At 45.8% G+C, this 11561-nt stretch overlaps 1 protein-coding gene across 2 annotated transcripts; it reads right to left on the bottom strand.

Moving 5' to 3' along the window:
- Nucleotides 1–1896: 1896 nt before the first annotated feature.
- Nucleotides 1897–10139, bottom strand: paxip1 (PAX interacting (with transcription-activation domain) protein 1). 2 transcript variants are annotated; one of them, XM_067252503.1, is made up of 20 exons: nucleotides 9971–10139; nucleotides 8941–9075; nucleotides 8671–8714; nucleotides 8353–8416; nucleotides 8099–8209; nucleotides 6713–7369; nucleotides 5607–6525; nucleotides 5392–5486; nucleotides 5185–5280; nucleotides 4938–5075; nucleotides 4539–4660; nucleotides 4233–4417; nucleotides 4029–4140; nucleotides 3662–3764; nucleotides 3271–3439; nucleotides 2994–3094; nucleotides 2743–2877; nucleotides 2516–2591; nucleotides 2319–2378; nucleotides 1897–2232 (listed from the first exon to the last, which is right to left on the bottom strand). In XM_067252503.1, exons 1-20 carry the CDS (start codon nucleotides 10049–10051, stop codon nucleotides 2216–2218), a joined length of 3420 nt encoding a protein of 1139 aa, XP_067108604.1. In that variant the 5' UTR covers nucleotides 10052–10139; the 3' UTR covers nucleotides 1897–2215. The 2 variants fall into 2 exon arrangements, with proteins under 2 accessions (XP_067108604.1, XP_067108603.1); XM_067252502.1 differs by having other exon boundaries at nucleotides 1897–2378.
- Nucleotides 10140–11561: the final 1422 nt, after the last annotated feature.

Here is an 11561-nt window from a genome sequence, read left to right as displayed (position 1 = left end):
AGGTGTGTTCAAACAATTAGTAACAGAAGTTTACACTTAGTCCTAGTGCAAGTGTTTGGTGTTTTTATGCTGATAATTATAATTTGTGTTACGTTGTAAAAGTATATTCCCATGCATGCAGATATTCTGATTTGTATCTGTAATTTGGAGGAAATTACTGTTTGCACAATTATGTAAATATCTTTCACTATGAAAAACTGTAAGCCATGTTTCACATAAGTATTGTAGAGTGGAATGCTTGTGAGGTTGGCTAATTAATAAAGGGCTTTCTGACTTTGCACTGTTCTAGATGTTTGTTTGTTAATGACGAATGATACTTTTCTGTTTTGGCTTTCCTATTGATGCCCAGCAGAGGGCAGTATACACACACATTTTGATGTGTTGAGGCAGGGTACCAGAAGACCACACTTTTCTCTGTACATTTCATGAGGTCAAATATCCAATACATGATTGCATTGCATTAATTTATATATTAGGACAACTGATGCTAAAGTAATGCATGTCAATAGAAGGATGCATTGCTAGAATCTACTGAACAATGCAGTAGATTTCTGCTGTTCTGCTAACTTAAATATTTATCTTTGAAAGTACGAATTATAGGTGCTAGTAATTATCATCCAGAAATTGATTTAGCTCTTTTTTATGTCATCAGTCCATCCAAGGCACTCTGAAAAACATAATGAGATGTCTGCAGCTCATTAATTGGCAAAATTATTAGTAATTAGTTTCATTAAATGATAATTATCTCATATGTAAATTTCAGGGTTGATGATTCCCAATGCCCATCTCACTGTAATTAGCATGTAATTTTTTGCATCATATTTAACACAGGAAAGTAACACAGTCCAAACTGTGGGATGCAACACAGAGGGAGGGGTGTGAGGTAATTAGAAATATCTTACTTTAGCATTTAAAGGTTAATTACAACATTTTTTTGACTGGGCCTCGTCAACAGGAGTGGTCTAGGAGGACACCCACAAACCAACAAGGAACTTTGTGTGTGTTAATCAAAGATGTGCCTTCTAATTTGCATTTCTAATTGGAATTAATAAGGGTAGCACAATTAGTATCCATGCCTGCCAATTTAACCAAGTGGAGTTTTCTGTACAACTGTTTTTCTTCGTGTGGTAAACCTGGACAGCAGTGCAAGGTGGTACAGCCAGGACAGGCGTTTGTTTGTGTATATTACGTTTATAGAAGTGTTGAAGTAAACATGTGAAGTAACTGGTTTTGTATAATGAAATAAATCTGTAAAATACAAACACCCAGAGAAAGAAAGCTGTGTAGCATACTGGACTTCCACAACCATCCATGAACCGTCTTTTGAAACACCTGAAGGGATTTTGAAAGACGAGAGTTGAGGTCAGAAAACACTTACTGCATCCTGCCACCTCAAGTCCTTGTTTTCAGCTTCTAGTAACTTCTTTCAATCACAAAAGGCTCATCTATCTCTCCTCCAAGCAGGCGGAATCTAGCACACGACCTTGGGACAGGCACCCGCTAATTCAGCTCAGTGGTTTTGAGGGCATCGCCGCAGGCTACACACACACTGCTGGTGCTAGGAGATGACCCCAGGCATGCCGTCTGACAGCTAGCAATTACGCTTTCACCAGTAACTACTCCAACACTTCATTAACAATTAATTAAATCAACTCTTTGTGGAATTGTCATCTTAAGAGAATTGAGAGAGTAGTATTTTCCATTGTCTGACAGTAATAAGACAGTGTGGCACAGTGGTCTTGGATTGGTAAAGGATTACCACTACCAGTAAGTAGTCATTTCTACTGCAAATATGAATCTGAATCTATTGCTAAATGTATTGTGTGAGAAATGCCTGCAAGTGATGGTCTAGCAAGGACTATTTGTATATAAACTCCACACCATTCTATATAGACAACAAAAGTTCGTATTTTAATTCCAAAAGCAGTAAGGATTGCCAGAACCTTTTAACAGTACAATAAAAATGTTAAAATGAATCAACCATAATTTAAACATTCAGTTCACAAAAATAACATCCATTTATGTATTAATTATTAACTGCTGTTACAAAAAGCTACAAAACAACATTGTCTATTCACAGGGTACAAAAAGGTTTTAATATATCAGTGTGACTATACATTGCAGCTTGTTTTAAGTCGTCATTGCTTCTTCCACATACAGGGTTTCAGTAGACAAGGAAACAAACTTCCTCCTTTTCATCCGGTCAACATCTACATCAAGTAAATTTATATGTGAGACAGTTAAGGAACAGAGCTGGTTATAGGAGGGACAGGTCCATCCAAACAAACACCCCTACATTCTTAATCTCAAAGGATATGATTCATAATCCAGGTTCTGGGTCAGGACTCCAGTCAGAATGAACTCTGCGTTGTGCACGTCTGAAAACCAAAAAGACAGAGACATGGTTCGATTGACTCGAGTGGCAAAAACGAAAGCATCTTCCAAAATGCCGTCCGCCACCACAAACGACAGGACCAAATCTACTTGATGGTTTACATGAGCATGTTCCTCTCACCAATGTTCTTCAGAAAGTACTCTCTACACAGGTGGAGATCGTTAATACAGGAGATCAGGATTATCTCTGGAAGGTTCTGAGGAGCACAGCAGCATCCCATTGGTTTACACACACACGTACCGTAACACAGCGTATACCTCAACGACAGAAGCGTCAGCAGTATTATCAAAACACATGACCCGGCTTCTTGTTTGCTAGGACCTCCTGTGTTGCAAGGTAGCAGCTACCTTGTTTTGTTTGTGCTCCATGATCTTGCGGAAGGAGGGCTGCTTGGCCAGCACCTTCCCCCCGGCGCTCTCCACGATGGCCTTCATGGTGCTGAGGCTGGGGCAGATGCCTGGGGTGATGTAGAAATACTTCCCCTGTGGACGGAGAGGGGACAGAGACATTATCAGTCAAGAACAATTCTGAAGGGATGGAAAAAGAACATGTAAATACATGGATGGATTAGTCGAGAGTTGAGACATGTTCCACTGACCTTGAAGAGAGGTGCCTTGTGGGCCTTGTTCAAGGATTCCTCCAGGCTGAAGCTGAACAGAACCTCGGCTTCATCATCTCTCAGCATGAAGCCCTGCTCCTCTGTAAACACAAACACACACACACACAAAACAAACCGTACAGTTCAATACAGTTCATTCCAAGCTTAGAAACCCACAAAACAAAGCAAGAAATGATCAGTCCGTTTGGCAGGAACACAACCGATAAAAATTAAATAAAAAAAGAACACAGAGGACGAGAGATGAACATGAACGAACCCACAAACTTCTGTGCTTTCCAGCTGTCCTCCAGCCAGGCGGGGGTCACGATGTGCTTGACCATGGACATGGCCGTCAGGAACTTGACCGTGCGTGTGACCTTGCTGGCCATCAGGTGAGTGCACTTCTGGGCACTTTCTGCCAGCTCCCCGCCCAAAGCATGCAACCGCTGCAGAGACAGGAGAGAGAGAGAAGCGGAGAGGAGGGGGAAACGGAGGGATGGAAGATGGGAGACAGAAACAAAGAAAGAAAAGGGGATAAAGGGTGGGGAGGAAAATAGAGGTAAACATGAAATCGGGTGGATTTTGTGGTAGCTAAAAGGTGCCTGGTTGAACTCTATGGACAAGCCAGATGAACGAGGCTGTCTCCATGGTGGTGAGTGTGGCGTTACCTTTGTGTGCTGCTGCACCTGGGCAGGCTCAAAGCCAGTGAAGAACACATGTGGGGTGGACTCTGGAGGAAGCTTCTTACTGGGAGACTGGATCTCCTCCAGCCTGCAGAGGAAGGGGAGGGTGGGCGGCGGTACAGTGAGATGAAGACAAGGAGCAGCATGTTTCTAATAAGGATTCAAAAACATTTCGAAACTACACTAATTCAACATTCCAACGAAGCACATACATACCTAATACAAAAAAGTTTTTCTACATATATTTATACATATTTATAATACAGATTTAAAAAAAAGGCTGTATGAGCAACATAAGCATGAGTCCGCCCAGTGTTTGGGATGGAGCGAGGCTCAGCAGAGAGGGACTGACCTGAGCTTCTTGCTGGCCGGCTGGCTGCTGGAGTCGGTCTGTTTCTGCTTCTGCTGGAGCAGCAGACTAGCAAGAGCCTCAGGAGCCACCTTGACCGGAGCACGCCACGCCCCTGAGGGAGCGGACCATACGTGTTAACACACACACACCTCCAGTGTGTACCCGGTTACTTCTGCAGGTCACACACACACACGCGCAACGTACCGAGGAGGTTGTGGGCCAGGTGCTGGTTCGGCACCAGTGGTTCCTGCAGGTTGTAGTTGGAGTATCTGCTGTGCTGGACCTGGCGGAGGGCCTCAAAGTTGCCCAGCAGGATGTCGCAGAGCCACTGGGCGTTCACACATGGGATCCTCCACTCCTTGGCCTTCTCATACTTCAGACCACTGGGCCTAGGAGACGGGCCAGATTGGAAATCACTCAGCATTCCCATGTATACATCTTATACATCCGTTCATTCAAGCATCCATTCATTTTATCAGCCATCTATTCATCCATCCATCCCAGTCTTACTCTTTGCAGATGAGCACGGTGTTACTGCGACAGAGGTAGCCAGTGTATCTCGCTCCCGCCAGGTAGGCCATGAGCTTCAGGTCGTCCCTGTCGGCGTCCACAAACCCTGTCACGGAGATGATCTGAGGGGAGGAGAGAGAGAACGTGGACGAGAGGCTCCATAGACCATTTACATTTAGTCATTTATCAGACGCTCTTATCCAGAGCGACTTACAGTAAGTACAGGGACATTCCCCCGAGGCAAGTAGGGTGAAGTGCCTTGCCCAAGGACACAACGTCAGTTGACATGACCGGGAATCGAACTGGCAACCTTCGGATTACTAGCCCGATTCTCTCACCGCTCAGCCACCTGACTCCCTCAGACCAGGAGGCAGAGGAGGAGGTGGTGCAGGGCCTTACGTGCTGGGAGCAGGGCTTGGCCCCGGGGGGGAAGGCGAAGGGCAGGTGAAGGGTGCGGTGGGGAGGAACCATCTTCTTCTTCTTCAGGATGGTGTTGAGCCAGTGGGCCGTCACACAGCGCCTCCCCTCTCTAAGGGCCTGTAGGACACAGGAAGTGGTACCTTCACAGGGCCACAGCTTGTATGCAGCCACACACACACACAGATCCCTTGAGTAGATCTGAGGGGTTTCAGTGTCGCCTTCTTACCTGGACGTACATGCTGCTGACCTGGCTCTCGCACAGCAGGTGAGTGCAGCGGTTGTTAAACGAGGAGTCCACAGTGCCCCCGTAGGCCTGGATGATCTGTCACAACGCAACACAAGCATGCGTTAGGAGCCAAGGTCCTCCGCCACACGCAACCAACAACAACACCCAGACGACTCGTGAGAAAAACACAATAGACATGAAACGTACTCTCTTCCAGGTGGTGAGGAGCTGCTTGTCGGCCATCTGCTCAGGGTAGTCTGCGATGGCGAACACACAGCCCACCAAGAAGCCATCCTCAGGAACTACACAGACAGAAAGAAGTGTTCGATTGTCAAATGATATCGTTCGCTATGCAACCCCTCTGCAACCTCTCCAACAGTGAATGAAGACTAGAAAACCCCGCCCCCCCTTGGGTGACTCACTCTCTTGTCCCGGCTCATGACCAAACAGCTGTGTGAGCTGAGGAGGTGGGATCTGCGGCTGGAGAGACGACGCTTGCTGCTGCTGCTGATGCTGCTGGCCGGGATGCTGCAGGGCCTGCTGCTGTTGATTCTGCAGATGCTGCTGCTGCTGCATCTGCTGCATGTGCTGCTGCTGCTGCATGTGCTGCTGCTGCTGCATCTGCTGCTGCAGGAAATGCTGCTGTTGCTGCTGCATCTGCTGCTGGTGCAACTGTTGGTTCTGCTGCTGCTGCTGTTGTTGCTGCTGCTGCTGCTGTTGTTGGAGCTGCATCTGTAGCCTCTGTTGCTGGAGCTGCTGCTGCAAAGCGTGTTGCTGCTGCTGCTGCAGCAGCTGCTGTTGTTGCTGCTGCTGCTGCATGGGAGGCCTCAGGAGCTGCTGGGGACGCAACTGCTGCTGGGAGAAGGCGTGCTGCTGCTGCTGCTGTTGTTGCTGCTGCTGCTGCTGCTGGTTGAACATTTGCGGGTGCAGCTGCTGTTGATGGGGTGGTTGTTGCGGTTGTTGTTGCTGGAGGAACTGATGGGCAGGAGCTGGCGCCTGTTGTGGGGGCATCTGGGGGAAGCCAGGCTGCGGCTGCTGCTGCTGTTGTTGTTGATGGTGCAGCTGCATAAGTTGCTGTTGCTGCTGGAGGTGCATCATGGGGTGTGGCTGAGGCAACTGCTGAGGTTGTTGGTGTTGTTGCGGTGGCTGTTGCTGGGCGACCGGATGCGGCTGCTGCTGCTGTTGTTGTTGTAGTAACTGTTGCTGTGCTTCAGGGGTGAGCTGCTGACCAGGAAGCTTTGATTGGTTGAAGAGGAGAGGGTTGTTGTTGGGGGCAGTGGCCTGGCTCTGATTGGCTTGCTGTTCCATTGTCTTGGTTGAAGCAGTGAGACTCTGTAGGATCTATGTGGAGAAAATCAAATGCTGAGTGGATCCAGTTTAACATGACCTTTCCACTCAACACCATTTCCAGAGAAATTGTCTTTAAACTGATGTTTTATTATATTAAACATGAACCAAAATAGCAGAAAACCCCACAACGTATTATGTAGTGCAACAGAAAGCAGTGTAATAAGTGTTTTGGTCTTACATGAGCGACATTGGAGGGCCGGTTGGCCTGCTGAATGTCAGAGTTGTTGGTGATGTTCCGGAGCGTTCTGGCAGCCGGGCTCCACCCAGCCATGCCCTCTGGCCTCTCAGAGCCCTGGGCACTGGCCGGCACCAAACCAGCTCGACCGTCGGGTGCGGGCACAGCACAACCAGGCACAGGCGGTACACTGGCACACAGGTTAATCAGGCCAGAGTCTTTACCAGGTGGCTGTCTGCGTTTCCCGGCGGGGGCCGTCACGGCTGCCCCAGGGGGCACCTCGGCCGGTGTCCAGTTCAGGTTCCTCTCCTCCTTCTCGGGCGACTCGTCCGACGAATCGTCGAACATGAGCTCGTCCCGTCGCTGGGCCTTGCGGGAAGGCGAGTGACCGCCCTGGCCGCTGGCGGGCGACTCGTCTCGCGACGAGGCGGGGCTGGATCTCCGGGAGCGGGAGCGCCGGTCGCTGTAGCTCCCGTCCGAGCGCGAGCGCTGGTCGTACTCTTCCCCGCTGTAGTCCTCCTCTTCCTCGGGCTCCTGGAAGGTGAGCCTGGGGTGGTACAGAGCCTCCTCCTTCCTCGTCTTGTCATCCACAGACTCTTTGATCCACTCGGGCGTGACGATCTTGATGCCAGCGTGCTTCAAGGCACACTCGTATTTGGCCTGGAGCACGGACACACGGACACGCGTTAAGGCCCTTGCACACTGAGGGCGAACTTTTCGAATGGACAGACGAATGTTTCGGAGGCAGTGTGTAAGCGCGATTGACATAACGTGAGGTCGTATTTATTTTTTTACGTGCAAACATTTCGGACACGAATTTCAGACTCAGTGTGCAAGGGCCTTTAGACTGAGGTTCGGAACACTTCATGCCCCAAGATAAGTCAGATATCTTTCAGAAATCAGGACAAACAGGAAGTCAGCTAACACCGAGGTTAAAAACTAGAATAGAGATTAAAACCCTGTTGCCCGTGAGCCCTCCCTCCCTCCCTACTGCTCTGCCCCCTGCAGCCAGGGTATAAACACAGCAGTAAAACCAAGCTGTCCTCTTCCTGCCATAACAATCAAATGAACTGGTGACAAAGACTTGCTAATGAACAAGTCCAGACAAGCCACCCCAGGCTGCACTTGGGGATCCCAACATATAAACATACATCTACTGTCAAGTCACTGTCTTTAAATCATGTAAGGTTACAATGTGTTCAATGTGCCATTACCCTCCTTATGAAGCTTCACCTTTAACGTGTGTCACTTTGGCTCGTAATTGTACATTTTGAATCCTTTCATGTTAGACTGTAGATAAAGATATGTACATATTCTCTGTTGAAATAATACAGTTTTCATCAATTTCACCACACAAAATGGTGTCTGGTGATGAAGTAAATGACTCACCCCCTTAGGTTCACAGCAGACCAGATGAGTGACTTTCTTATTCAGGTTCAGTTGGCAATCACCTCCATAGAACGTTACCAAGGCCCAAAGGGTGTTGAGATCCTCTGGGAGCTAAAAAAGTTCAGGGGGAAAAAGATGAAAGACAAACCATACAACCTAAATCTAAACACTCGTTGTTTGATTTCTAAGACAAGTGGATTTACACACTCACACGTACAAAATAGCCATTATAAAATGTTCTACTACGAGCCTACCTTGGGGAGACAAACCGTAATTCCAAAGAATATCTGTCCAGATTCTGGGGAGAACCCTGTTACTCTGTAACGTTAGTCATTAAGGAATACTTCCAAAAATAGGCACTATTCCAATTCAGACACATAAGCATGTGGTAGAGTAGATGACAACCAGCGGGAGGGGTTGGGGGGAGACACAATGACATCACCAATTCCAAATAATTAATGAATTAATTCCTGACAAGAGTGACTTTAGAAAGTAAGAAGAAAGAAAGAAGTGTCCAATAACATGCTACTTGTTACCAACTCGTGTTTGTGATTTCTCTAATTGAAGGATACGGTAGCAGGTCTCCACATCTTACAGAAAGGACTACCCAAGAAGGCTGGGGGGATAAAAAAAAGAATTAATTATGTTAGTCTTTCAACTTTTCTTCAATAACCTCTCTCTCTCTTCACCATAAACAAGGAATAATATGACGCATACGAGAAACAGCATGGAGGACATTGCAGTCACTGGTAGCTTTTCAATTTGATTTGTTTCTCCCTTACTTAAAACACAGCTATAAAGAGTAGATTCTACAACAAGTTACAGCTTATCCACACCCTTACCTTAACAACAGGCAAGTCAAAGACCTCTCGCGACTCCCCAACTTCGGGGTTGTCTCCATCCTCAGCGATGATGTGAGTTGCCAGGGCATTGTATGACACCTCCTTCCCTTTTCCTGCCTTTAGCAACTGCACCACCTACAACTCAGCACAGAGGTGGAGAGGTCAGTGTAACAGAAGAGATTTACTGTGCCCGGTAATATAAATAAAGCGACTGTATATTTATGGTTCACTGAATTTCCGACACTTTTCAAACGTATATGTCAGCTAATTTGATGTATAAAGAAATGACCACCGGGATCATAGAATATAATAATACACTATATATAACCATCAATCAACTAAATTCATTGTAATCTGAGGATATGAGCAGAAAACTATAGCGACTGCGAGTCAGTATTTAGCAGGAAGACAGTTTGCAATCCATGATCCTGTGTTACAAGGGAAAATATGATCTGGCACATGCGCAAAACCAAGCTCACAATGTTGCAAACTGATTTCGCCAAAAGATTAGCAACCTAGAGTTAGCTAGAAAGCAATCTAGCTAGCTGACTGGAAAACGTAGTATTAGGTGAATATTACACTGCAGAAACAATGCATGCATAAAGGTCTCAGCCTTGACTCAAACGAAAACATGCAGAAGCACATTAATTGGCAAAAAAAACAAAATAGCTGCTCGCTAATTACAATGTTAGATACTACTGCTGCAGTTATTACTAGCTAGCTGTCTATCGTTAGCTAGCTCTGTATCTATGGGCACTATCCTAGCTAGCTAACGTTAGCTAGGACTAGCCTGGGAATGAGCCCTAGCAAGCGTACCAAGCTAGCAAACTGATCAGGAGTGAAAAAAATAACTTTTCATCAAATACAGTAACTTTCGTTTGGCCAGAAGAATTTTATAATTTATTTTCCTAGCGCGATATTGAAATACACTATTTGACAGCGTAGATATGGTCTTAATAACAGTCTTGCCAGCTAGCTATCTACAATGTCAATGCATTTAGTGGAAGACTAGCCTACAAGCTAGGTTCACCTTTTGATCAATGTCCCCGACCACGTAGAATTTGACATCTTTGAAAAGCTCCTCGGGAACCTTCGATTCTTCATCCGACATGATTGTCCATACACAAATAGTCGAGATGTGCACAGAAATGTAGCTTTAATGAAAGCCAAATGACATACAACTTGTCTCTGCTAGCTACACTCTAAGCTCATCTTCCATACACTGTACAGGATACTCTAGCGCCAAATATCGATGGGCGCGCTTTCTTCTTCTTCTATCAGTTTTAATGGGAGATTGCAACCAACATTAAAAAGTGCATTACCACCACCTACTGTCCGGAGTGTAAGGTCAGCGGCTAACAATACTACAAAGGCAATAAATCATAAGAAAAACAAAACAACAATACCCTGCCCCGGTTTCCCGAAGTAATGGGAACCCTGCAAATCTTACATTTACATTTAGTCATTTAGCAGACGCTCTTATCCAGAGCGACTTACAGTACAGTAAGTACAGGGACATTCCCCCGAAGCAAGTAGGGTGAAGTGCCTTGCCCAAGGACACAACGTAATTTGGTTAGCACAGCCGGGAATCCAACCAGCAACCTTCTGATTACTAGCCCGATTCCCTAACCGCTCAGCCATCTGACTCCCCTACCAATATCACTTAACGTTAGTGTTTTGGTCGAGAGAATGTCCTAAAAGGGAGTATGGACTTTACATCTGACATACTTGTATTTCTCCATTTACTCATAATTGTGTGTAGACAATGTCTTACAGCAGAACAAACAACGTGTCTATTTTTGTTTCTAAAAATTGCTGACCATGTGAATTTAACAAAGGGTTTACAAAACTTTACAAATTAAAAGGCCACCCTCACAAAATGAGGCTCCCCGGTAGCTTTGGTACCAACAAAAACTTTTGTTGGCATTTTTTGTTGTTGCAGGATTTAGCCGAATTTAGCAGATCATGCAATGCTCCTTCAGCTTCTGAGCAACCTTAATTGGAAAAAATAAATGATTAAATTACATTAGGGATGGCCGAATTTCAGCTCACTTGTTAATTTGCCTTGTTTTAGAAGATATATCTCAATGTTGTAAGGAAATGCATAAATGCAGTACCCTCCACATATTTCTATGAATGTCTGATGTTCTCAAGACTGGTGATCTTTTTGGTGGACTTTGAATGTTAATGATGATGTCAGATAAAGGGATATGTACAACATCATCATCTGTGAGCCTGGTGAAGACCACTATTCCTCCTCTAAGACTATATTTTCAGATACGTGTAATTCAGATTTTCCAAGATGTCATCCACTCTAGAATTCATTCTCCCACTTACCTAATTGGACTAATTACCTCATTAATTATGAGGTGTCAAGCAGACTTTCAGACCACCACAGAGCGTGTGCAACTGTGTGTGAGTGCATGCGTGTATGTGTGTGTGATGCCCCACCAGTAGCATGGTGAATCACAAGCATCAATGATAAAATACCTTGACAAACTCTGAAATGCGCCCAATTGGACCTGTAATTGGATCACCTCGTTGACAGCTACATTAGGTCTGGAAATAAGACCCACTGACCTTAGACAGCTGGAACGGGATCCCTTTCAGACGCTCTGTTT

This window comes from Osmerus mordax, chromosome 16 (genome assembly GCF_038355195.1).
Source record: "Osmerus mordax isolate fOsmMor3 chromosome 16, fOsmMor3.pri, whole genome shotgun sequence".
In the NCBI taxonomy this organism is placed as follows: Eukaryota; Metazoa; Chordata; class Actinopteri; order Osmeriformes; family Osmeridae; genus Osmerus; species Osmerus mordax.
This window is presented reverse-complemented; position numbering and strand designations above follow the sequence as displayed.